A 27,706-nucleotide genomic window follows, 5' to 3' on the forward strand; every position below is an offset into this window, starting at 1 on the left:
AATTCAGGAGGTAGCAGCACTTTTCCAAAGGTTTCTCTGCTTTGGAACTTGCAGGGGCTGGAAATAGACAGTTCCACCCCACCTTGGCTTCTTCTGCCACCCCAGAGATTAAAATGGTAGTGCTGGGTGGCACCTGCCCGCTCTTGCCAACCTGCAGCCCTTCAGGGATCTCTCCGTGGAGAGCGCCAACCCCTTCCAGAAGAAGTTAAAACTTGCAAAGGCTACCAAGGCATGGAGCTGAATTCTCCTCACACACCCCCACACCCCCGCCATAAAAAAAGGACAGGGGAAACTTGCAAAAAGGGCGGCCTCACATGAGCAGACTGGCGCCGGTGCGCAGGGAAAGAGAGGCTGAGCTTTTCTTGACAACATTCCGAACTCCTCCAACAGTGGCAGGTTGCAAAGGCGAGACGCGCATGCTGGGTGGGTGGGGTATGCGCGGGGGCTTGCGAGATGGGAAGGAGAGTGGTGGGGAAGTGGGAGACCTGGAGGGGCGGCGACTGAGCCGCGAGGGACCCCAGCAGCGGTGCTGCCTTCCGCCTGAACCGCCTGCGCACAAGGCCTCCTGGCCGCCGCCATTTCCTGCTCCGCCGTCTCCACGTCTGGCCTGGGACCCCCACAGCACCAGAAGCCAGACAGGCAGCAGCAGCAGCAGCGAGAACTGAATTTAGGACCTTGGCGGGCCTGATCCGGCCTGTGGGCCGTAGTTTGAGGACCCCTGTCTTAACCTGACCATAAGCCCTCTCTCTTCTCAAATCCATCCCTATCTTCTCAAATCAAGCCCCATCTCTTCACCTGACCCGTAGCCCTATCTCTCTCTCTCCCTTTTTATCCTCCCCTTTTTGTGACTTTGTAGCCATTTGGTGACAGGCTCCTTCACTCTGACAGAATTTCAGGGAGACTGCACCAGCAGACTCTGGCCTGGCTCTGCTGTCTGTCACACCTGTCCTTAAGGCGAGGGGTGTCTGGGTTCCTTGACAGTGTGTGGCCAGTTCCTTGCTGGAGCTTGGGGAGCTATCTAACCATTGCAATCCAGGGTCTTTGTACTAATTTTAGTCAATGCATTTGAATGGAGAAGGCAGGGGAGGTTTGAGTTGAACAAATCCTTTAATTCCAGCATTTCTATTGTTCTTCCTAGAGTTTCCCAAAAAGGGACGTGGGTGGCGCTATGGTCTAAACCACAGAGCCTAGGACTTGCCGATTAGAAGGTCGGCGGTTCGAATCCCCGCAATGGGGTGAGCTCCCGTTGCTCGGTCCCTGCTCCTGCCAACCTAGCAGTTCGAAAGCACGTCAAAGTGCAAGTAGATAAATAGGTACCACTCCAGCGGGAAGGTAAACGGCGTTTCCGTGCGCTGCTCTGGTTCGCCAGAAGCGGCTTAGTCATGCTGGCCACATGACCCGGAAACTGTACGCCACCTCCTTCGGCCAATAAAGCAAGGTGAGCGCCGCAACCCCAGAGTCGGCCACGACTGGACCTAATGGTCAGGGGTCCCTTTACCTTAGCGAGTTTCCTGCTTATTTCCCATTGTTGTTGAAGGCATGAAGGTGGCGCCTGCGGTGCTTCAGAAACTTCAGCTGCTGCAGAATCTGGCAGTCAGGTTGCTCACCGGAGCAAGACTGTGTGAGCATATTACACTGATCCTGGTCCAACCACACTGGAAACCAATTAGTTTCTGAGCCCAATTCAAAGTGCTGGTTTTGACCTATAAAGCCTTAACAGCTCAGGATCACAATACCTCAAGTATTGCCCCAGGCTGGATATCACCCTCTAAGACACTTCTTCATGTGCCTCCTCCATGTGTGGAAGGTGACAAAACAAGATCGGGACTTTTCTACAGTGGCTCCGTTTGTGGAAAGCTCTCCACAGGGAGGTTTGGCTGGCACCTTCATTATGCGCCTTTAGGTATTAGGTATTATTTTTTATTTTCACTACTACTACTACTTCTACTACTACTACTATAGGATTCTGCAGCAGTAACCAGTCAGCTTCTAACATGTTAAGGCATGAGAAATAGTATTTTCTTGTTACTGACTTTTGCCTATACATTCCATCTATCTGTACGTAACTGTATCTACAAAAGCCTACAAGCTGTATATGTTTATTGTTTGGACCATTATGGTCATATGAAATATATACATAAATATGGCATTAAAATACAGTATCAGTCTATATTACACACACACACACAAATAAGTTTTTAGATGTCATTCCCAATTAAATCTTTACAGTCCACCATGTTCTCCTCAATGAACATTCTCTCTGCCTAGTTTCTGAAGCTCTTTCCACACTCCATGCATTCATATGGTTTCTCCCCTGTATGAGTTCTTTGATGTCTAATAAGGATGCTTCTGGCACTGAAGCTCTTTCTACACTCCATGCATTTATATGGATTTATATGGTTTTCCTGTGTGGGAATTATATGATGCATTTTAAAAGAGTTGCTGCAACTGAAGCTCTTTTCACACTCCATGCATTTATAAGGCTTCTCCCCTGTATGAGTTCTTTGATGCACATTAAGGGAAGAACTCCAACTGAAAGTCTTTCCACACTCCATGCATTTATAAGGCTTCTCCCCTGTATGAGTTCTTTGATGCACATTAAGTTGGCTACTGGATTCGAAGCCCTTTCCACACTCCATGCATTCATAAGGTTTTTCATCTGAGTGTACTCTTTGATGTCTAGCAAGGGCTGAGCGACTACAGATGTAGTAATTTTATCTTATGTTCAAGATTTCTAAACACCTGATCCAAAAGGTCTCTCAAGTGGCACAGTGATCTCTTTCTGCACACAGTACATTCATGTTTTTTCTCCACCCTGTTAAGTTGATTTTCATCTGCTTGGGAAACACTGTGTTCATCCCTTGGCTTCACTGTTTCTCTCCTCTCTTGTTTGTTGGCTCCATCTTGAACCCCCAACTTCGGGGCAGCTGTTTATACGCATTGGGTATCTTATATAATCAAACAAGGATAAACCTGGTTCAGAATAGAGCATATTGGTAGCGATCTACTGCTTAGTTACAGCATATACAAAGAAGCTCTTCTGCAATAATTTTTATAACGTCCCTCTAAATATTCTGAGCACATAGTCTGAAAACAAAAGTCAGAAATGCTTGCCTAAAGGAACAGATTGGTAAATCAGAGGGGAAATTCTCAAGTTCATGTCTTATTTTAATTAAATACCAATGTGGGGCAGTGTACAAAATTAGCCAGGCGCCCGACACATTTTGCACCTGGCTATTGGCAACTTGGAAAACTCAGCAGTGGCCAGAAGATTGGAGAAGATCAGTCTACATCCCAATCCCAAAGAAGGGCAGTGCCAAAGAATGCTCCAACTATCGCACAATTGCACTAATTTCTCACGCTAGCAAGGTTATGCTTAAAATTCTACAAGGAAGGCTCAAGCAGTATGTGGACCGAGAACTCCCAGAAGTGCAAGCTGGATTTAGAAGAGGCAGAGGAACCAGAGACCAAATTGCAAACATGCGCTGGATTATGGAGAAAGCTAGAGAGTTCCAGAAAGACATTTACTTCTGCTTCATTGACTATGCAAAAGCCTTTGACTGTGTCGACCATGGCAAACTATGGCAAGTTCTTAAAGAAATGGGAGTGCCTGATCACCTCATCTGTCTCCTGAGAAATCTCTATGTGGGACAAGAAGCTACAGTTAGAACTGGATATGGAACAACTGACTGGTTCAAAATTGGGAAAGGAGTACGACAAGGCTGCATTTTGTCTCCCTGCTTATTTAACTTATATGCAGAATTCATCATGCGAAAGGCTGGGCTGGATGAATCCCTAGCCGGAATTAAGATTGCCGGAAGAAATATCAACAACCTCAGATATGCAGATGACACAACCTTGATGGCAGAAAGTGAGGAGGAATTAAAGAACCTTTTATTGAGGGTGAAAGAGGAGAGTGCAAAATATGGTCTGAAGCTCAACATCAAAAAAACGAAGATCATGGCTACTGGTCCCATCACCTCCTGGCAAATAGAAGGGGAAGAAATGGAGGCAGTGAGAGATTTTACTTTCTTGGGCTCCATGATCACTGCAGATGGTGACAGCAGCCACGAAATTAAAAGACGCCTGCTTCTTGGGAGAAGGGCAATGACAGGCCTAGACAGCATCTTGAGAAGTAGAGACATCACCTTGCCAACAAAGGTCCGTATAGTTAAAGCTATGGTTTTCCCAGTAGTGATGTATGGAATGAGAGCTGGACCATAAAGAAGGCTGATCGCCGAAGAATTGATGCTTTTGAATTATGGTGCTGGAGGAGACTCTTGAGAGTCCCATGGACTGCAAGAAGATCAAACCTCTCCATTCTGAAGGAAATCAGCCCTGAGTGCTCACTGGAAGGACAGATTGTGAAGCTGAGGCTCCAGTACTTTGGCCACCTCATGAGAAGAGAAGACTCCCTGGAGAAGACCCTGATGTTGGGAAAGATGGAGGGCACAAGGAGAAGGGGGCGACAGAGGACGAGATGGTTGGATAGTGTTTTCGAGGTTACCAGCATGAGTCTGACCAAGCTGCGGGGGGCAGTGGAGGACAGGAGTGCCTGGCGTTCTCTGGTCCATGGGGTCACGAAGAGTCGGACACGACTAAACGACTAAACAACAACAACAAATTGGCAACTTATCACTAGACAGCTGTTGCAACTAAAGAAAGCTCTTTCCATACCCCAAAAATGTATATTGTTTGTCCCCGGTAGGAGTTCTTTCATGCACAGTAAAGAAACGACTATAACCGAAGCTCTTTACACACATCAACTTTCATAGGGTTAGTCCCCTGAAGGAGTTCTCTGGTGTCGAGAAAGGTGGTTACTGTGGTGGTAGCTCTTTCCACACTCCAAACATTTGGAGGGTTTGTCCCGTGTGAATTCTCTTATGTGCATGAAGGATGTTGGAGTCACTGAAGCTTTTTCTACATTTCAAACATTTATACGGTTTCTCCCCCGTATGAGTTCGTTGATGCACATTAAGGGAGGAACATTGACTGAAGCTCTTTCCACACTCCAGGCATTCATATGGTTTTCCCCGTGTGAGTTCTTTGATGTTTAGTAAGGTAGCCACTGTAGCTGAAGCTCTTTCCACACTCCAGGCATTTATATGGATTTATATGGTTTTCAAATCCCTGCGGCGGGGTGCGCTCCCGCTGCTCGGTCCCAGCAGTTCGAAAGCACCTCCGGGTGCAAGTAGATAAATAGGGACCGCTTACCAGCGGGAAGGTAAACGGCGTTTCCGTGTGCGGCTCTGGCTCTGGCTCTGGCCAGAGCAGCGATGTCACGCTGGCCACGTGACCCGGATGGGCGCACAACCCCAGAGTCTGTCAAGACATGCCCGTACGGGCAGGGGTACCTTTACCTTTACCTTTATGGTTTTCCTGTGTGTGAATTATATGGTGCATTTTAACAGACTTGCTGCAACTGAAGCTCTTTCCACACTCCATGCATTTATAAGGTTTTTCACCTGTATGAGATCTTCGATGCACATTAAGGGAGGCACTCTGATTGAAGCTCTTTCCACACTCCATGCATGTATATGGTTTTTCCCCTGTGTGAGTTCTTTGATGTTTAGTAAGGGTACTACTGTCAAAGAAACTCTTTCCACATTCCCAGCATTTATATGGTTTCTCCCCTGTATGAGTTCTTTGATGCAAAGTAAGGTAGCCACTGTTTCTGAAACTCTTTCCACATTCCCAGCATTTATATGGTTTCTCCCCTGTATGAGTTCTTTGATGCACATTAAGGTGGCCACTATTTCTGAAGCTCTTTCCACACTCCATGCATTCATAAGGTTTGTCCCCTGTATGAGTTCCTTGATGCAAAGTAAGGTAGCCACTGTAACTGAATCTCTTTCCACACTCCATGCATTCATAAGGTTTCTCCCCTGTATGAATTCTTTGATGCACATTAAGGTGGCCACTATTTCTGAAGCTCTTTCCACACTCCATGCATTCATAAGGTTTGTCCCCTGTATGAGTTCTTTGATGCAAAGTAAGGTGGTCACTGTTTCTGAATCTCTTTCCACACTCCATGCATTCATAAGGTTTCTCCCCTGTATGAGTTCTCTGATGCACATTAAGTTGGCTACTGAATTTGAAGCCCTTTCCACACTCCAGGCATTTATATGGTTTCTCCCCTGTATGAGTTCTCTGATGCACATTAAGCTGGCCACTGTCTCTGAAGCTCTTTCCACACTCCATGCATTCATAAGGTTTTTCACCTGAGTGTACTCTTTGATGTATAGTAAGGGCTGCGCGACTACAGAATCTCTTTCCGCACACAGTACATTCATGTTTTTTCTCCACCCTGTTAATCTGATTTTCATCTTCTTGGGAAACACTGTGTTCATCCCTTGGCTTCACTGTTTCTCTCCTCTCTTGTTTGTTGGCTCCATCTTGAACCCCCAACTTCCTTTCCTTCTCTTGCTCCTCACCTCTTTCTGGCCAGACTTCTGATGGCTCCTCCTCATCCAGGACCCCCCAAACATCTCCTGATGGAATAAAAATTTTAAAATAAAGGTTGATACAGCTGCTTCCTTATCAAAACTCAAGGCCTGGCACTATGTTAAAGGCGTTTTACATGAAAACAAATGGTGTGATACCTGGTTTTAATAAAATATGACCATTTAATCAAGGGTTATTTGTATCAGAAACGTTCTGGTGAGCAGTCCCTAAGATTAACCAAGCCATAAATAACACAATTTAAACCAGCAGGCAATAACATCAACAGAGCCTGCCTGCCTATGGGCCTGTGTGAGGCGGCTGCCTCAGGTGTCACCCCCAAAGGGGCTCAGCTGTGCTGCTAGTTCCCCGGCCTCCAGGGGTGAAGTGGGATGGGCAGCAAAGCTTTGTGAGTCCTCTCCCCTCCAGCCAAGTCCAGAAAAGGATCTTCCCCCAACAAGGGCAAGTCCACAAGAGGGCAGACATTCCACCACTCAGCTTTGTCAGGATCTGAAAAGGCTCTTTGCCAGTGAATGGGGGGAGGCGTCTGCACCCCTTGGAGGTCTGGTGGGGTGAGGGGGGACCACCCCACCCAACCTGCAGGGGTATGCTCATTATGGATTTTGAGCCCCCATTGTGGGGGCAGAAGTGAGGCCACCCCTGAGCATTGATAATACAGCACTGCAACTCAGAGAAGCTTGAAAAGTCTAAATCTGCAGAGCTTGTTGAAAAACCAAAATGAATAATAACAATAGTAGCATTGATTTTATTTATATCCCAACCGTCTGGCTGGGTTTCCCAAGCCACTCTGGGTGGCTTACAGCATATATAAAAATGCAATCAAACATCATATATTAAGAAACAGAATATTCTATATATGCAACAAACAAAGCAATACATCAATAGAAACCAATAACAATAACAAGATACTCAAGTGTTCTACAAATTAGGATCCCCCACACAGAAGATTGTTAGTATGCTTTTTCTACCATTCTCCACGCTAGATTGCCACAATGCATTATACTTCAGGCTGCTTTTGAAGAGCGTTCAGAAACTACAGAGTGCTGACCGGTGCAAGAGGCTCTGAGCATATCTGGGTTCCTGACTTCAGTTCAAGGTGCTGATTTTGACTTATGTAGCTCAATGGCTGCTTCTCATGAATCCACCGAGAGCCTGCGCTCATCATCTGAGGTCCTTCTCACAGTGCCCTCTCCAACTGAGGTGCAAAGAGAGGCAATACAGAATGCGTCTTTCACTGCTGGCTCCCCACCTAAAGAATGCTCTCCCCCAGGGAGGCAACTCAGAAGCCATCACTGGCTAATTGTAGCAGAGAAGCAATAATATTTATTTTCAGCCAGGCTTCTGGCATTTAACCTGGGAGAAAAACAAACACTGTGACCTCCTTTAGCGGAGCTGAAGGAAGGCACTCCGAGCCACTGAGGAACCCATACCTATTATAACTATTAATGAAGGCGAAAAGGATCCTTACCCTGAGAGGTCACCATCTCACGAACCTCCACCATGACGTCCTTGTACAGAGCTCTCCGTAGGGCCCACTTGTCGTCAGCGAAATTCAAGGACACCTGTCAAAGCTCACTGATCCCTGGAAGGACAGAACAATTCCCTTCTTTATAGGCACTCCAAGGCAAGGTGTGGAAACCATCTCTCCTCAGATCCCCCTCCAATGATAGATGGGGCAACTGGAGATTTGACCTTCAGTGTTTATTTGTTTTTTAATAAGACGTGAAAATCTGGATAACTAAATTTAAGACTGGGGGAAATGGGTGTTTTGTCCCACCCCATACTCCCTCCTTCCTCCCCTTCCTCAGGTGTTTGGAGACCAAACATGCTGCCCAGCAGGCAAAATGGGAAGTGGAGAGGGATGATTTTTTTCAATGATGGCTTTATGCATACTGGTTTCTAAATTGGTTTGTGGGTTTTAGTTGTATTCTAGCTCCCATTGGATCACTGTGCCACTTGAGAGACCTTTTGGATCAGGTGTTTAGAAATCTTGAACATAAGATAAAATTACTACAGCTGCAGATGGCCAGTTATACCCCCAGGGGCCCACCTTTTTTAATGATATATGTTTAGTACATACATTTTGCAGAGGAAAAGTTTTTTTTCATGGTTTAATTTGCAGTGGACCTACGGCCTTCGATACAATAAAATGCTAAAGAGTCTTAACTGAGGAGGATCCTCTCCTGCCATAGAGCATGCAGCTCCTTCTGCACTCTATGGGGCGCTACCTTTGAAGGTGACCCGGAAACTAGATCAAATCCAGAATGCAGCAGCTAGACTCGTAACTGGGAGCAGCAGCCAACTGAGACCTGAAAGACCTACATTAGCTCCCAGTATGTTTCCGAGCAAAATTCAAAGTGTTGGTGCTGACCTTTAAAGCCCTAAATGGCCTCAGCATGTATACCTGAAGGAGCATCTCCGCCCCATCGCTCAGTCCTGACACTGAGGCACAGCTCCAAGGGCCTTTTGGCGGTTCCCTCCCTGCGAGAAGTGAGGTTACAGGGAACCAGGCAGAGGGCCTTCTTGGTAGTAGCACCCGCCCTGTGGAACGCCCTCCCATCAGATGTCAAGGAAATAAACAACTAAGAAGAAGACATCTGAGGGCAGCCCTGTTGAGGAAAGCTTTTAATGTTTGATCTTTTATTCTGCTTTTAATTTTCTGTTGAGAGCTCCCCAGAGTGGCTGGGGAAACCCAGCTAAATGGGCGGGGTATGAAGGAATAAAATAATAATAATTCCTCCTGCTCCTCCCTGGCTGGCAGGGGACTCTCCTGACTCCCTGTTTACTCCCTGCCATTCCTCCCCATTCCCTGCCCTGCGGCCTTTGCTGGGCGCTCCTTCTGCTTTCTCTGGACAGAGGATCTGAAGAAGTGTGCATGCACACGAAAGCTCATGCCAAGAACTAACTTAGTTGGTCTTTAAGGTGCTACTGGAAGGAATTTTTTTTGTTCTGGTTAAAGAGGAACATTTTTGCCTGAATTCTAGCTTGTCCAGTTGAAGTTGAAGGTCAGAAGATTCAGGGCAAGACAAAAAGAAGGCCTTGTTCACACAGCACATTATTAAACGATGGAACTCTCTTCCACAAGAGGCAGTGACAAACTTGGATGGTGTTAAAATACAATTGGAAAAGATTCATATAGAGGAGACGGCTATCAATGGCTGCCTGCCACAACAGCTACCATACATTCCACCTCCACTGCAGTGATGCTTCTTGGTCCAACTTGCTGGGAACTCCTTCTCTCAATTCCGCCTTCCATTGGCCGGCTTTCTTGAGCACGCAAAATGGATTAGGATTGCCAACGTTGTTGTTTTTTTCCCCTGGCCTTGCTCCTGTGCAGTTTAACATTCACCACCAGGTACCTGGCAATGTGGCATGAGAGCCTCCTGTTGCGGGAATTTATGTATAGATTTGGGGGTGGGATGCCCCTCCAGCAGATATCATGCGCATGCAACCCACTACCAAAATCAGCACAATCACTTTTGTGATTTGTCCCCACAAAACACTTCATCACCGTTTCTTCCTGTCTATTCAAAGGGCCTCTGCTGCACGATACCAAATGTAAGAATTCACTGATAAATGTATCTATGTACTGGCTCACTGGGAAAACTTCAGAAATTCATATAGACATGTGAGCTCAGCTACTCAGCAGCCCCTCTGCCTGAGTGATAATCCCTGGCATCCTGATACCTGAGTGCCAGACAGGTAAAAAGTAAAGGGGACCCCAGACCATTAAGTCCAGTCGTGATTGACTCTGGGGTTGCGGCGCTCATCTCGCTTTATTGGCCAAGGGAGCCAGCGTACAGCTTCCGGGTCATGTGGCCAGTATGACTAAGCCGCTTCTGGCAAACCAGAGCAGCGCATGGAAACGCTGTTTACCTTCCCGCCGGAGTGGTACCTATTTATCTACTTGCACTTTGATGTGCCTTCGAAATGCTAGGTTGGCAGGAGCAGGGACCGAGCAACGGGAGCTCACCCCGTTGTGGGGATTCGAACCACCGGCCTTCTGATTGGCAAGTCCTAGACTCTGTGGCTTAACCCACAGCACCACCCACGTCCCTTGCCAGACAGGTAGCTATTCCAGAAAAAACAAAGCCAGATAAAGATAAAAGGGTGTGATTAACTTGGCTGGGAAACAGGGAAATGTAAATATCTTTTTTGTTACACTTGATGGGTGTTTGGTGGAGGGCAAGGAGAACCATGGGGCAGGGTCCAGGATGCTCAGATTACTGCCACCAGACCTCCCCTTTCATGATGTAACCATGATGTATGAGTGATGTAGTTTTGGGAGGGTGTAACATGGGAATTAGCAGCTAATAAAAGTTTGGGTTTTCTTTTGTCCGGGGCTTCCATCTTGTTCCACCTTGTGGCAGGTGGGAATCCTGTTGCGACAGTCTTCAGTAAAGACCAAGCCTACTGGCTGCTGTTTTGCTCTGGTATTCCTGGCTGGTGTCCTTGTTTTTTGTCCAAGGGAGCCCTCAGATTTCTCCGTTAACACTCCCAACCCCGTCCCCCTTCCCATTTGTGGAAAAGCTTCGTTTATGCCTTTCTGGAGTCTTTTGAAGGCACAGGAGCAAAGAGAGAGATGTGGAAAGTGGCAACCTTAATTTATGCAGCATAAAGAAATGATTGCAGATTACTAGTGAATAATAATAATAATAATAATAATAATAATAATAATAATAATAATTTATTAATTATTTATACCCCACCCATCTGGCTGGGCTTCCCCAGCCACCCTGGGCGGCTTCCAAAAAAATATTAAAATACTGTAATACATCAAACATTAAAAGCTTCCCTAAATAAGGTCCCCAACACAGGAAACAAGAAGCTGTTGTAGGTTGGGGGGAGATCATGGAGGGATGCTTACCTGCAGAGTGATTAACCTACCTGGATCTCTCAGTGCACGGAGCGCATCTCTCCAATGAGCCTAATAATTCGCTTAGGGGAAGAGCTCTTGCGGGAGTCCTGCTTTCCCCAGCACGCGGAATTATTTGCCTTAATCTTGCATTTCCCTCCCTGCGGCCGCCTTCAGCATCTCTGCGAAAGCAAGAAGAAACTCACGTGGAACACTTTGCATTTTCCCCCCTTTCAGATCTGCGGAAGAGGAAAGGGGCACATACCCTCTCCTCCTCTTTGCAATCTTCTGCTCTAGGAATGTGGGCTCAGATGCTGTTGCTGCTGTTAACCATTGAAGACCAAACAGGGAGGGAGCTGCCTCTTTTTGGCATCCTTCAGAGATAGAGCAGGAAAGGCGGGTGATCTCAGGTATGTGTAAAATAGCTGAATGCCTCTCCATGAAAGAAGCAGTAGCTCCTTGCTTATAGAAAGCTAGCTTGCCAGGGAACAGGGGAAAACAAAACCTTTCCCCCTTGGTCCCTGGAATTTAAATTTGTGGCAACTGTGAAAAGGGCAGATTCCATGTTAGGGGTTATTAGGAACCTAAGAATAACTCTACAGTCCATGAGGCAGACTGAGGCAGCCACTTCAGGCCATAGCTGTCAACCTTTCCCTTTTCTTGCGAGGAATCCTATTCGGAATAAGGGAATTTCCCTTAAAAAAAGGGAAACATTGACAGCTATTGCAGTGGAAGCAAATACTAATACTAACAATAATCATTTATTTATTGTACCCCATCCATCTGACTGGGTTGTCACAGCCATTCTGCACCTGGTTGATCCAACAGAGTCATTCTTAGGTTCTTAATAACCCCTAGCATAGGATTTGCCCTCTTGGCAGTTGCCACAAATTCGAGGGGAAAAGGTTCTGTCCTCATCTGTTCCCTGACATGCTGGCTTTCTATCAGTGGCGTAGCATGGGTTGTCAGCACCCGGGGCAAGGCAAGTAATTTGCACCCCCTAACCTGTGGATTTGCGCCCCTAACCCGTGGATTTGCGCCCCCTAACCCCCAGATGTTGCGCCCGGTGCGGCCGGGCCCCCCTGCACCCCCCCACGCTACGCCACTGCTTTCTATAAGCCAGGATTTGCTGCTCCTTTCATGGAGAAGCATTCAGCTATCTCCCACAGGCTCCCTAAGTCTGCTCCTCTCCCACGCAACCTGAGATTTCTTCTTCGCCTTATCTGCCTGTGCTCCACCCTCTTCATCCCTTTGCAGATTCTGAGAGATCAAGGGGGAGGGGAGCCGGTCAGAGCAGGAGGGGGAGACCCCCTAACTTAGTCACCAGCCTGACTCATCTCTGCCTCTTGGCTCCTCTCCAGCCTCCTCTTCTGCCTCTGATTCTGGACTGCTCTCTGCCACAAAATACTTTTAACACCATACAGCTTCCTTCACCCATTAATACCTTGGTTCATGAGGGTCACTTTTCCTCAGTTACCCACTCTCTAAGCCAGGGGTCCTTAAACTTTTTAAACATTGGGCCGGTGCGCTGTGTCTCAGACACAGTTGTGGGCCGGACTATATTTTTTTTTTTGGGGGGGGGGGAAATAATGAACGAATTCCTATGCACATTGCGTGTTATAGCTAATGACTTGCAGTTCAAACAATGTGGATTAAAGGCAAAGGAGGAATTGGCTAAATGGTAGGGAAAGATGGAGTTTTCCCACTGGAGCTATAGAAAGTGGAAACTGTGCCTTTTAAACTTGCTCATAAAGGATCTAGGGTTAGGGGCAGAGGAAGCCAAGTTTGCCTATGACACAGGAACTTGCCAAATTGAGTGAATGTGCTGCAAAATAATTAAGACAGCAAATGCAATTCAGTTTCCATGAGCGTCAAGTGATGTCTGCCTCCGCTGAAAAGGCTCGATTTCCCTCGGTGTCCCAGTGGGTCAAGGAGCCTTCCCTCCCCAGCTGCCGGGCCCTCCAGGAGCCCCAATACTTCGCCTATGAGAGCCTGGAAGATGCCGATGACTCTCTCCACAGACCTCTGCAGCTGCCCCTCGTCTGCCCGGCTCAGCTTGGCCTGCACTGTTGCTGCAGGAAGCCCTTCTCCACCCCACCCGGACCCCAGCCCGGGTCTTGCCACACAGGCGGCTGCGCCCAGGGATGCCCTCGCTGCCTTGCTCGGTCTGCACTCTGCACGCACTCAGAGGCTCCTGAGCAGCGGCGACACCCACATAGGCGTCCCGGAGGCAGCAGCGGCTCCTCCTCCTGCTCCGCGAAGGGGCAGCTCGGGGCCAGGCGAGACGGGGGGAAGGCATACAATATTTAAAATGAATAATGATTTTAATCAACATAAACTTACAGTGGTACCTTGGGTTACAGACGCTTCAGGTTACAGACGCTTCGGTTTACAGACTCTGCTAACCAGAAATAGTACCTTGGGTTAAGAACTTTGCTTCAGGGTGAGAACAGAAACCGCGCGGTGGCAGCGGGAGGCCCCATTAGCTAAAGTGGTGCTTCGGGTTAAGAACAGTTTCAGGTTAAGAACGGACTTCTGGAACGAATTAAGTTCTTAACCCGAGGTACCACTCTATAAATATTTCAATGGGAAGTATGGGCCTGCTAATTTATGTTGGTCAGGAGAGAATCAGCTAAATAATCATGGGCGGGCGTTTTTCTCTCCCCCACCCCACCCCACCCCCAAAAAAACTGCAAAACGTGGGAGCAGTGGGAATGGCAGTGAAAGGGCAAGCCTGGAAAGTGAGAGGAAGATAAGAGAGAGGGGCTTAGGAAGGGAGAAAGCAGAGTGGGGTGTTTGTGTGTCAAATTCAGGAGGTAGCAGCACTTTTCCAAAGGTTTCTCTGCTTTGGAACTTGAAGGGGCTGGAAATAGACAGTTCCACCCCACCCCGGCTTCTTCCGCCACCCCAGAGATTAAAATGGTAGTGCTGGGTGGCACCTGCCCGCTCTTGCCAACCTGCAGCCCTTCAGGGATCTCTCCGTGGAGAGCGCCAACCCCTTCCAGAAGAAGTTAAAACTTGCAAAGGCTACCAAGGCATGGAGCTGAATTCTCCTCACACACCCCCACACCCCCACCATAAAAAAAAAGGACAGGGGAAACTTGCAAAAAGGGCGGCCTCACATGAGCAGACTGGCGCCGGTGCGCAGAGAAAGAGAGGCTGAGCTTTTCTTGTCAATATTCTGAACTCCTCCAACAGTGGCAGGTTGCAAAGGCGAAATGTGCATGCTGGGTGGGTGGGGTATGCGCGGGGGCTTGCGAGATGGGAAGGAGAGTGGTGGGGAAGTGGGAGACCTGGAGGGGCGGCGACTGAGCCGCGAGGGACCCCAGCAGCGGTGCTGCCTTCCGCCTGAACCGCCTGCGCACAAGGCCTCCTGGCCGCCGCCATTTCCTGCTCCGCCATCTCCACTTCTGGCCTGGGACCCCCACAGCACCAGAAGCCAGACAGCCAGCAGCAGCAGCAGCGAGAACTGAATTTAGGACCTTGGCGGGCCTGATCCGGCCTGTGGGCCGTAGTTTGAGGACCCCTGTCTTAACCTGACCATAAGCCCTCTCTCTTCTCAAATCCATCCCTATCTTCTCAAATCAAGCCCCATCTCTTCACCTGACCCGTAGCCCTATCTCTCTCTCTCTCTCTCCCTTTTTATCCTCCCCTTTTTGTGACTTTGTAGCCATTTGGTGACAGGCTCCTTCACTCTGACAGAATTTCAGGGAGACTGCACCAGCAGACTCTGGCCTGGCTCTGCTGTCTGTCACACCTGTCCTTAAGGCGAGGGGTGTCTGGGTTCCTTGACAGTGTGTGGCCAGTTCCTTGCTGGAGCTTGGGGCGCTATCTAACCATTGCAATCCAGGGTCTTTGTACTAATTTTAGCCAATGCATTCGAATGGAGAAGGCAGGGGAGGTTTGAGTTGAACAAATCCTTTAATTCAAGCATTTCTATTGTTCTTCCTAGAGTTTCCCAAAAAGGGACGTGGGTGGCGCTATGGTCTAAACCACAGAGCCTAGGGCTTGCTGATCAGAAGGCCGGTGGTTCAAATCCCCACGACAGGCTGAGCTCCCGTTGCTCGGTCCCTGCTCCTGCCAACCTAGCAGTTCGAAAGCACGTCAAAGTGCAAGTAGATAAATAGGTACCACTCCAGTGGGAAGGTAAATGGCGTTTCCGTGCGCTGCTCTTGGTTCGCCAGAAGCGGCTTAGTCATGCTGGCCACATGACCCGGAAACTGTACGCCACCTCCTTCGGCCAATAAAGCAAGGTGAGCGCCGCAACCCCAGAGTCGGCCACGACTGGACCTAATGGTCAGGGGTCCCTTTACCTTAGCGAGTTTCCTGCTTATTTCCCATTGTTGTTGAAGGCATGAAGGTGGCGCCTGCGGTGCTTCAGAAACTTCAGCTGCTGCAGAATCTGGCAGTCAGGTTGTTCACCGGAGCAAGACTGTGTGAGCATATTACACTGATCCTGGTCCAACCACACTGGAAACCAATTAGTTTCTGAGCCCAATTCAAAGTGCTGGTTTTGACCTATAAAGCCTTAACAGCTCAGGATCACAATACCTCAAGTATTGCCCCAGGCTGGATATCACCCTCTAAGACACTTCTTCATGTGCCTCCTCCATGTGTGGAAGGTGACAAAACAAGATCGGGACTTTTCTACAGTGGCTCCGTTTGTGGAAAGCTCTCCACAGGGAGGTTTGGCTGGCACCTTCATTATGCGCCTTTAGGTCCCGAGCGAAAACATTCTTCTTCAACCAGGACTTTGGCTGAATAAAGGGCAGTAATAAATGAAATATACAAATGTCTGTAGTAATAAAAAACACATCTTTGTGGGGAGAAGCTCTCCTGCACAAAACTGCTGCATTAAAAATAAAAATAAAATTTGCTATTGCATGTACAGAAAGTGGGGAAAGAGAAGGAAGGGATCAGCAGCCTTTTGTGCGAGTGATTCCAAATCCTTGCATGACTTGCAGGCCACACAAATATTTTTTTTTAAAGTTGACTGCCCTTTGGGGCAAATCTGGTACATCACAAAACATGTATTTCACAAATTAGTTTTCCAAAATGGTGTGTTTCCGGGCTTAGAGCAGCACACATGATGTGGAAATTCATGAAGGAGTTCCTGACCAGAGATCCAAATAAAACCAGGTAACGGAATCAAAAAATATTTATTGTGCACACCGAGGATTTATTATCCGCTTCTCAAAGGTTTTTTTTCCACGAACAAAAATATAGCTGGGACTGACCGCTGAGACCATATAACACCGGTCCTGAAAGACCTACATTGACTCCCACAATTCCAAGTGTTAGTGCTGACCTTTAAAGCCCTAAATGGCCTCGGCCCAGTATACCTGAAGGAGCGTCTCCACCTCCATTGGCCCTCCTCCAAGGGCCTTCTGGTGGTTCCCTCACTGCAAAAAGTGAGGATACAGGAAACCAGGCAGAGAGCCTTCTCGGTAGTGGCACCCATCCTATGAAATGTCCTCCCTTCAGATGTCAAGGAAATAATAAATTGATGTTTTATTGTGTTTTTAATATTCTGTTGGGAGCCACCCAGAGTGGCTTGGGAGGCCCAGCCAGATAAGTGGGGTATAAGTAATAACTTAGTATTATTTTTTATTTTCACTACTACTACTACTTCTACTACTACTACTATAGCATTCTGCAGCAGTAACCAGTCAGCTTCTAACATGTTAAGGCATGAGAAATAGTATTTTCTTGTTACTGACTTTTGCCTATACATTCCATCTATCTGTACGTAACTGTATCTACAAAAGCCTACAAGCTGTATATGTTTATTGTTTGGACCATTATGGTCATATGAAATATATACATAAATATGGCATTAAAATACAGTATCAGTCTATATTACACACACACACACACACACAAATAAGTTTTTAGATGTCATTCCCAATTAAATCTTTACAGTCCACCATGTTCTCCTCAATGAACATTCTCTCTGCCTAGTTTCTGAAGCTCTTTCCACACTCCATGCATTCATATGGTTTCTCCCCTGTATGAGTTCTTTGATGTCTAATAAGGATGCTTCTGGCACTGAAGCTCTTTCCACACTCCATGCATTTATATGGATTTATATGGTTTTCCTGTGTGTGAATTATATGATGCATTTTAAAAGAGTTGCTGCAACTGAAGCTCTTTTCACACTCCATGCATTTATAAGGTTTCTCCCCTGTATGAGTTCTTTGATGCACATTAAGGGAGGAACTCCAACTGAAAGTCTTTCCACACTCCATGCATTTATAAGGCTTCTCCCCTGTATCAGTTCTTTGATGCTCATTAAGGTGACTACTGTTTCTGAAGCTCTTTCCACATTCCATGCATTTATAAGGCTTCTCCCCTGTATGAGTTCTTTGATGCACATTAAGTTGGCTACTGGATTCGAAGCCCTTTCCACACTCCATGCATTCATAAGGTTTTTCATCTGAGTGTACTCTTTGATGTCTAGCAAGGGCTGAGCGACTACAGCTGTAGTAATTTTATCTTATGTTCAAGATTTCTAAACACCTGATCCAAAAGGTCTCTCAAGTGGCACAGTGATCTCTTTCTGCACACAGTACATTCATGTTTTTTCTCCACCCTGTTAAGTTGATTTTCATCTGCTTGGGAAACACTGTGTTCATCCCTTGGCTTCACTGTTTCTCTCCTCTCTTGTTTGTTGGCTCCATCTTGAACCCCCAACTTAGGGGCAGCTGTTTATACGCATTGGGTATCTTATATAATCAAACAAGGATAAACCTGGTTCAGAATAGAGCATATTGGTAGCGATCTACTGCTTAGTTACAGCATATACAAAGAAGCTCTTCTGCAATAATTTTTTATAACGTCCCTCTAAATATTCTGAGCACATAGTCTGAAAACAAAAGTCAGAAATGCTTGCCTAAAGGAACAGATTGGTAAATCAGAGGGGAAATTCTCAAGTTCATGTCTTATTTTAATTAAATACCAATGTGGGGCAGTGTACAAAATTAGCCAGGCGCCCGACACATTTTGCACCTGGCTATTGGCAACTTGGAAAACTCAGCAGTGGCCAGAAGATTGGAGAAGATCAGTCTACATCCCAATCCCAAAGAAGGGCAGTGCCAAAGAATGCTCCAACTATCGCACAATTGCACTAATTTCTCACGCTAGCAAGGTTATGCTTAAAATTCTACAAGGAAGGCTCAAGCAGTATGTGGACCGAGAACTCCCAGAAGTGCAAGCTGGATTTAGAAGAGGCAGAGGAACCAGAGACCAAATTGCAAACATGCGCTGGATTATGGAGAAAGCTAGAGAGTTCCAGAAAGACATTTACTTCTGCTTCATTGACTATGCAAAAGCCTTTGACTGTGTCGACCATGGCAAACTATGGCAAGTTCTTAAAGAAATGGGAGTGCCTGATCACCTCATCTGTCTCCTGAGAAATCTCTATGTGGGACAAGAAGCTACAGTTAGAACTGGATATGGAACAACTGACTGGTTCAAAATTGGGAAAGGAGTACGACAAGGCTGCATTTTGTCTCCCTGCTTATTTAACTTATATGCAGAATTCATCATGCGAAAGGCTGGGCTGGATAAATCCCTAGCCGGAATTAAGATTGCCGGAAGAAATATCAACAACCTCGGATATGCAGATGACACAACCTTGATGGCAGAAAGTGAGGAGGAATTAAAGAACCTTTTATTGAGGGTGAAAGAGGAGAGTGCAAAATATGGTCTGAAGCTCAACATCAAAAAAACGAAGATCATGGCTACTGGTCCCATCACCTCCTGGCAAATAGAAGGGGAAGAAATGGAGGCAGTGAGAGATTTTACTTTCTTGGGCTCCATGATCACTGCAGATGGTGACAGCAGCCACGAAATTAAAAGACGCCTGCTTCTTGGGAGAAGGGCAATGACAGGCCTAGACAGCATCTTGAGAAGTAGAGACATCACCTTGCCAACAAAGGTCCGTATAGTTAAAGCTATGGTTTTCCCAGTAGTGATGTATGGAATGAGAGCTGGACCATAAAGAAGGCTGATCGCCGAAGAATGGATGCTTTTGAATTATGGTGCTGGAGGAGACTCTTGAGAGTCCCATGGACTGCAAGAAGATCAAACCTCTCCATTCTGAAGGAAATCAGCCCTGAGTGCTCACTGGAAGGACAGATTGTGAAGCTGAGGCTCCAGTACTTTGGCCACCTCATGAGAAGAGAAGACTCCCTGGAGAAGACCCTGATGTTGGGAAAGATGGAGGGCACAAGGAGAAGGGGGCGACAGAGGACGAGATGGTTGGATAGTGTTTTCGAGGTTACCAGCATGAGTCTGACCAAGCTGCGGGGGGCAGTGGAGGCCAGGATTGCCTGGCGTTCTCTGGTCCATGGGGTCACGAAGAGTCGGACACGACTAAACGACTAAACAACAACAACAAATTGGCAACTTATCACTAGACAGCTGTTGCAGCTAAAGAAAGCTCTTTCCATACCCCAAAAATGTATATTGTTTGTCCCCGGTAGGAGTTCTTTCATGCACAGTAAAGAAACTACTATAACCGAAGCTCTTTACACACATCAACTTTCATAGGGTTAGTCCCCTGAAGGAGTTCTCTGGTGTCGAGAAAGGTGGTTACTGTGGTGGTAGCTCTTTCCACACTCCAAACATTTGTAGGGTTTGTCCCGTGTGAATTCTCTTATGTGCATGAAGGATGTTGGAGTCACTGAAGCTTTTTCTACATTTCAAACATTTATACGGTTTCTCCCCCGTATGAGTTCGTCGATGCACATTAAGGGAGGAACATTGACTGAAGCTCTTTCCACACTCCAGGCATTCATATGGTTTTCCCCGTGTGAGTTCTTTGATGTTTAGTAAGGTAGCCACTGTAGCTGAAGCTCTTTCCACACTCCAGGCATTTATATGGATTTATATGGTTTTCAAATCCCTGCGGCGGGGTGCGCTCCCGCTGCTCGGTCCCAGCAGTTCGAAAGCACCTCCGGGTGCAAGTAGATAAATAGGGACCGCTTACCAGCGGGAAGGTAAACGGCGTTTCCGTGTGCGGCTCTGGCTCTGGCTCTGGCCAGAGCAGCGATGTCACGCTGGCCACGTGACCCGGATGGGCGCACAACCCCAGAGTCTGTCAAGACATGCCCGTACGGGCAGGGGTACCTTTACCTTTACCTTTATGGTTTTCCTGTGTGTGAATTATATGGTGCATTTTAACAGACTTGCTGCAACTGAAGCTCTTTCCACACTCCATGCATTTATAAGGTTTTTCACCTGTATGAGATCTTCGATGCACATTAAGGGAGGCACTCTGATTGAAGCTCTTTCCACACTCCATGCATGTATATGGTTTTTCCCCTGTGTGAGTTCTTTGATGTTTAGTAAGGGTACTACTGTCAAAGAAACTCTTTCCACATTCCCAGCATTTATAAGGTTTCTCCCCTGTATGAGTTCTTTGATGCAAAGTAAGGTGGGCACTGTTTCTGAATCTCTTTCCACACTCCATGCATTCATAAGGTTTCTTCCCTGTATGCGTTATCTGATGCACATTAAGTTGGCCACTGTTTCTGAATCTCTTTCCACACTCCATGCATTCATAAGGTTTCTTCCCTGTATGCATTATCTGATGCACATTAAGTTGGCCACTGTTTCTGAATCTCTTTCCACACTCCATGCATTCATAAGGTTTCTCCCCTGTATGAGTTATCTGATGCACATTAAGGTGGCTACTGGATTTGAAGCCCTTTCCACACTCCATGCATTCATAAGGTTTCTCCCCTGTATGAGTTCTCTGATGCACATTAAGCTGGCCACTGTCTCTGAAGCTCTTTCCACACTCCTGGCATTTATATGGTTTTTCCCCTGTGTGAGTTTTTTGATGTCTAATAAGGTTGCTTCTGGCATTGAAGCTCTTTCCACACTCCATGCATTCATAAGGTTTCTCCCCTGTATGAGTTCTATGATGCACATTAAGTTGGCTACTGAATTTGAAGCCCTTTCCACACTCCATGCATTCATAAGGTTTCTCCCCTGTATGAGTTCTTTGATGCACATTAAGTTGGCTACTGGATTTGAAGCCCTTTCCACACTCCATGCATTCATAAGGTTTCTCCCCTGTATGAATTCGCTGATGCACATTAAGTTGACTACTGAATTTGAAGCCCTTACCACACTCCAGGCATTTATATGGTTTCTCCCCTGTATGAGTTCTCTGATGCACATTAAGCTGGCCACTGTCTCTGAAGCTCTTTCCACACTCCATGCATTCATAAGGTTTTTCACCTGAGTGTACTCTTTGATGTATAGTAAGGGCTGCGCGACTACAGAATCTCTTTCCGCACACAGTACATTCATGTTTTTTCTCCACCCCGTTAATCTGATTTTCATCTTCTTGGGAAACACTGTGTTCATCCCTTGGCTTCACTGTTTCTCTCGTCTCTTGTTTGTTGGCTCCATCTTGAACCCCCAACTTCCTTTCCTTCTCTTGCTCCTCACCTCTTTCTGGCCAGACTTCTGATGGCTCCTCCTCATCCAGGACCCCCCAAACATCTCCTGATGGAATAAAAATTTTAAAATAAAGGTTGATACAGCTGCTTCCTTATCAAAACTCAAGGCCTGGCACTATGTTAAAGGCGTTTTACATAAAAACAAATAGTGTGATACCTGGTTTTAATAAAATATGACCATTTAATCAAGGGTTATTTGTATCAGAAACGTTCTGGTGAGCAGTCCCTAAGATTAACCAAGCCATAAATAACACAATTTAAACCAGCAGGCAATAACATCAACAGAGCCTGCCTGCCTATGGGCCTGTGTGAGGCGGCTGCCTCAGGTGTCACCCCCAAAGGGGCGTCACTGCTTAGCTTTGCTGCTAGTCTCCCCGGCCTCCAGGGGCGAAGTGGAATGGGCAGCAAAGCTTTGTGAGTCCTCTCCCCTCCAGCCAAGTCCAGAAAAGGATCTTCCCCCAACAAGGGCAAGTCCACAAGAGGGCAGACATTCCACCACTCAGCTTTGTCAGGATCTGAAAAGGCTCTTTGCTAGTAAATGGGGGGAGGCGTCTGCACCCCTTGGAGGTCTGGTGGGGTGAGGGTGGACCACCCCACCCAACCTGCAGGGGTACGCTCCTTATGGATTTTGAGCCCCCATTGTGGGGGCAGAAGTGAGGCCACCCCTGAGCATTGATAATACAGCACTGCAACTCAGAGCGGTTTGAAAGAGCTTGTTGAAAAACCAAAATGAATAATAACAATAATAGCATTTATTTTATTTATATCCCAAGCGTCTGGCTGGGTTTCCCAAGCCACTCTGGGTGGCTTACAGCATATATAAAAATGCAATCAAACCTCATATATTAAGAAACAGAATATTCTATATATGCAACAAACAAACCAATACATCAATAGAAACCAATAACAATAACAAGATACTCAAGTATTCTACAAATTAGGATCCCCCACACAGAAGATTTTTAGTATGCTTTTCCCACCATTCTCCACGCTAGATTGCCACAATGCATTATACTTCAGGCTGCTTTAGAAGAGCGTTCAGAAACTACAGAGTCCTGACCGGTGCAAGAGGCTCTGAGCATATCTGGGTTCCTGTCTTCCAGTCAAGGTGCTGATTTTGACTTATGTAGCTCAATGGCTGCTTCTCATGAATCCACCGAGAGCCTGCGCTCATCATCTGAGGTCCTTCTCACAGTGCCCTCTCCAACTGAGGTGCAAAGAGAGGCATTACAGAATGCGTCTTTCAGTGCTGGCTCCCCACCTAAAGAATGCTCTCCCCCAGGGAGGCAACCCAGAAGCCTTCACTGGCTAATTGTAGCAGAGAAGCAAGAATATTTATTTTCAGCCAGGCTTCTGGCCTTTAACTTGGGAGAAAAACAAACAAAAGGAAGGCACTCCGAGCCACTGAGGAACCCATACCTATTATAACTATTAATGAAGGCGAAAAGGATCCTTACCCTGAGAGGTCACCATCTCACGAACCTCCACCATGACGTCCTTGTACAGAGCTCTCCGTAGGGCCCACTTGTCGTCAGCGAAATGCAAGGACACCTGTCAAAGCTCACTGATCCCTGGAAGGACAGAACAATTCCCTTCTTTATAGGCACTCCAAGGCAAGGTGTGGAAACCATCTCTCCTCAGATCCCCCTCCAATGATAGATGGGGCAACTGGAGATTTGACCTTCAGTGTTTGTTTTTTAATAAGACGTGAAAATCTGGATAACTAAATTTAAGACTGGGGGAAATGGGTGTTTTGTCCCACCCCATACTCCCTCCTTCCTCCCCTTCCTCAGGTGTTTGGAGACCAAACATGCTGCCCAGCAGGCAAAATGGGAAGTGGAGAGGGATGTTTTTTTCAATGATGGCTTTATGCATCCTGGTTTCTAAATTGGTTTGTGGGTTTTAGTTGTGTTCTAGCTCCCATTGGATCACTGTGCCACTTGAGAGAGCTTTTGGATCAGGTGTTTAGAAATCTTGAACATAAGATAAAATTACTACAGCTGCAGATGGCCAGTTATACGCCCAGGGGCCCACCTTTTTTAATGATATATGTTTAGTACATACATTTTGCAGAGGAAAAGTTTTTTCTCGTGGTTTAATTTTCAGTGGACCTATGGCCTTCGATACAATAAAATGCTAAAGAGTCTTAACTGAGGAGGATCCTCTCCTGCCATAGAGCATGCAGCTCCTTCTGCACTCTATGGGGCGCTACCTTTGAAGGTGACCCGGAAACTAGATCAAATCCAGAATGCAGCAGCTAGACTCGTAACTGGGAGCAGCAGCCAACTAAGACCTGAAAGATCTACATTAGCTCCCAGTATGTTTCCGAGCAAAATTCAAAATGTTGGTGCTGACCTTTAAAGCCCTAAATGGCCTCAGCATGTATACCTGAAGGAGCATCTCCGCCCCATCGCTCAGTCCTGACACTGAGGCCCAGATAGAATTACTACAGCTGCAGATGGCTAGTTATATTGGTACCTCAAGTTAAGAACTTAATTCGTTCTGGAGGTCCGTTCTTAACCTGGAACTGTTCTTAACCTGAAGCACCACTTTAGCCTCCCACTGTTTCTGCACGATTTCTGTTCTAATCCTCAAGCAAAGTTCTTAACCTGAGGTGCTATTTCTGGGTTAGCGGAGACTGTAAGCTGAAGCGTATGTAACCCGAGGTACCACTGTATATCCCCAGGGGCCCACCTTTTTTAAAGCCCTAAATGTCCTTGGCCCAGTATACCTGAAGGAGCATCTCCACCCCATCGTTCAGCCCGGACACTGAGGTCCAGCTCCAAGGGCTTTCTGGCAGTTCCCTCGCGGCAAGAAGCCAAATTACAGGGAACCAGGCAGAGGGCCTTCTCGGTAGTGGCACCCGCCCTGTGGAAAGCCCTCCCTTCAGATGTCAAGGAAATAAACAACTATCTGACTTTTAGAAGACATCTGAAGGCAGCCCTCTTGAGGAAAGCTTTTAATGTTTCATCTTCCTCCCCATTCCCTGCCCTGCGGCCTTTGCTGGGCGCTCCTTCTGCTTTCTCTGGACAGAGGAGCGGGAGAAAAGGCCGCAGGATGAGGCCAGAGGCCGGCGAAGGCCAGCGAGCAGCGTCGCTTCGGCCTCCCGCTTCCCCTCCCAGGAGAGGACGACCTTTCCCCGCCGCCCAGGAGGGACGCGGCGCCCTCCCTCTCGCCCCCCAGTTCCGCCCCCGGCTCGGCCCCCTCCCCCCAGTTACCCGCCTCCAGGGAGGACAGCATCAACCCGGGGAAGCGGAACAGGAAGCGGAAGCGCCTCCTCTCTCGCCAGTCTTCCCTTCCTCTCTAGGAATCGAAGCTCTGTCGCCGCAGTTAACCCTTGCGGAGCCGCGGGGCAGGAGCCTCTTGGCTGCTCCGGGCAGAGAGGGAGCCCGGCTGGTCTCCGGCTCTGAAGCAGAAAAGGGAAACCCGGCTGCAGGATCAGGCCAGCGGCGCCCCCAGGACAGAATCCCCGCCCCCCCCCGCAGGTGCTCCAGGCAAGATCCGAGTTCAAGAGCAGCTTTATCCTCACCTGTGGTATTCTACTTATTTATATCCCGCCTTTTTCCAAGGCAGAGAGCCAAGGCGGCTTACAAAGGGGTTGCCATAGTTATAAATTCTAAAAGGCAGGCGGCATTGAGAGGCAAGGAACTGCAAACGTTTCAAAGATCCTGGTTGAAATCAGAATTAGAAAAAAAATCAAGATGCACCTATTTTGTGAAATCAGCTGAGAAGAGAGGTCCAGCGGCTGCAAAAAAAGTGTACTTTAAATATTTTCAAATGACAGAATACCTGACAGAGTCTCGAATTAGGATTAGCTATTTTGGATCCAACTGAGTCCTTTCCAAGTGTGCCTCTAAAATGGTGCATGCACACAGGGAAACAAACCCCCACGAGGGACCTTGGTTTCCCGGCTGTGCTTCAGGATGAGAACAGAAATTGCGGCGCGACGGCAGCGGGAGGCCCCATTAGCTAAAGTGGTGCTTCAGGTTAAGAACAGTTTCAGATTAAGAACAGACCCCAAGAACGAATTAAGTTTTTAACCCGAGGTACCACTGTACAGCTTTAAAATACAGTATCAGCCTATATGCTGGACCATAAAGAAGGCAGATCGCCGAAGAATTGATTCCTTTGAATTATGGTGCTGGAGGAGACTCTTGAGAGTCCCATGGACTGCAAGAAGAACAAACCGATCCATTCTTAAGGAAATCAGCCCTGAGTGCTCACTGGAAGGACAGATCGTGAAGCTGAGGCTCCAATACTTTGGCCACCTCATGAGAAGAGAAGGCTCCCTGGAAAAGACCCTGATGTTGGGAAAGATGGAGGGCACAAGGAGAAGGGGACGACAGAGGACGAGATGGTTGGATAGTGTCTTCGAAGGTACAAACATGAGTCTGACCAAACTGCGGGAGGCAGTGGAAGACAGGAGGGCCTGGCGTGCTCTGGTCCATGGGGTCACGAAGAGTCGGACACGACTAAATGACTAAACAACAACAACATCAGCCTATATTATACACACACACACAGACACACACACACATACAAATAAGTTTTTAAATTTCATTCCCAATTAAATATTTACAGTCCACCATGTTTTCCTCAATGAACTTTCTCAGTCTGGGGGCAGCAACTGCAGATCTCACAACTTTGTCACAGATTTCTCAAACCAGACAACAAATATGTGACTTTCAGTAATAATCACAATAATTTATTATTTATACCCCACCCATCTGTGTGGGTTTCCCCAGCCACTCAGGGCAGCTTCCAACAAAATATTAAAATACAATAGACCGTCAAACATTAAAAGCTTCCCTAAACAGGGCTGCCTTCAGATGTCTTCTATAAGTCTGGTAGTTTCTATAAGTCTGTTTTCTATAAGTCTGTAGTCTTCTGTAAGTCTGTTTTCTGCAGATGCAGTAGAGGCGGTGGTCTTCTTCACCGTCACTATCGCCACTTGGTAGGCTCCACATTGAGCTCTAACCCATGTGCGGTCAGATGCAGAATGAGTCATCCACCACCGGCACTCTAGCCATCTCAGTGATTGTTTCATTGCCCTCAGATTGGTGGAAAACCATGGAACTGCCCAGGCTCCATGCCATTGGAGAGGGCGCTTCAGAGCCAGTCAATAGCTCAGGTTAACTCCACATTCCAGCGGGCCACCAGGGAATCAGCTGAAAGGCCATCAACATGGGATAAAGCATCCCCTACCACTCTCTGGAAACCATTTGGATCCATTAAGTGGCGGGGACGGACCATCCAAATAGGCCCCACTGCCCTGCAGAGGGGAAGGGTCGCGGAGAAGTCCAGTTGCACCAGGAAGTGATCTGACCATTGCACTTCTTTTGTTTCACTTTTATTAGTGTCAGATCACCAACATGCATAGAGGTGAACACCAGGTCTAAGGCTATGAGTTGGGCCAGACTTATTCAGGGACAGCCCCATGGAGGCCATAGTTTCCACGAAGTCCTGAGCAGCCCCTTGTAAGGTCGTGTTGGCGTGGATGTCAAAATCCCCTAGGACAACCAAACTAGGTGTTTCCAAGAGAACATTCACCACAACCTGAAGCAGCTCGGGCAGGGAATCCTTGGTGCAGTGGGGAGGTCAGTACACTAAAAGGAATCCTGTACTGCCCCTATTGCCCAACTTCTAGAATATGCACTCAGAGAACTGGGTCTTCCCAACAGGACGCCTAGTGCAGACTAATGACTTCCTAAAAATCACTGCAACCCCCCCTCCCCACCCACATGATCTGGGTTGCTGTGCGTAAGAGAAGCCAGGTGGACAAGCAGCGGCAAGGACAGGCCCATCTGCTTCATCCAACCAAGTCTCTGTTACACATGCTAGGTCAAGTCCTCCATCCATGATCAAGTCATTGATGGCAGTGGTCTTATGAATAATTGACCTGGCATTGCACAGC

The 27,706-nt window shown here is 47.2% G+C and overlaps 1 protein-coding gene and 2 long non-coding RNA genes across 3 annotated transcripts; 1 reads left to right on the top strand and 2 right to left on the bottom strand.

Moving 5' to 3' along the window:
* Positions 1–3,147: 3,147 nt before the first annotated feature.
* LOC307209300 lies at positions 3,148–4,972 on the bottom strand. Its single transcript, XR_013835527.1, has 2 exons — positions 4,622–4,972; positions 3,148–3,234 (listed from the first exon to the last, which is right to left on the bottom strand). It is a non-coding gene; the product is annotated as an uncharacterized lncRNA (long non-coding RNA).
* A 92-nt stretch (positions 4,973–5,064) lies between these two features.
* LOC307209245 lies at positions 5,065–6,294 on the top strand. Its single transcript, XR_013835470.1, has 3 exons — positions 5,065–5,661; positions 5,830–5,876; positions 6,213–6,294. It is a non-coding gene; the product is annotated as an uncharacterized lncRNA (long non-coding RNA).
* A 13,578-nt stretch (positions 6,295–19,872) lies between these two features.
* LOC307210954 (uncharacterized protein) lies at positions 19,873–25,174 on the bottom strand (the record flags this gene model as incomplete). Its single annotated transcript, XM_079967156.1, has 4 exons — positions 25,015–25,174; positions 23,250–23,363; positions 20,788–21,838; positions 19,873–19,975 (listed from the first exon to the last, which is right to left on the bottom strand). The coding sequence occupies exons 2-4, from the start codon at positions 23,281–23,283 to the stop codon at positions 19,873–19,875; spliced, it is 1,188 nt and encodes a 395-aa protein (XP_079823282.1). The 5' UTR covers positions 23,284–23,363; positions 25,015–25,174.
* Positions 25,175–27,706: the final 2,532 nt, after the last annotated feature.

This window comes from Podarcis cretensis, assembly GCF_951804945.1.
Source record: "Podarcis cretensis genome assembly, chromosome: 2".
Classification (NCBI taxonomy): Eukaryota; Metazoa; Chordata; class Lepidosauria; order Squamata; family Lacertidae; genus Podarcis; species Podarcis cretensis.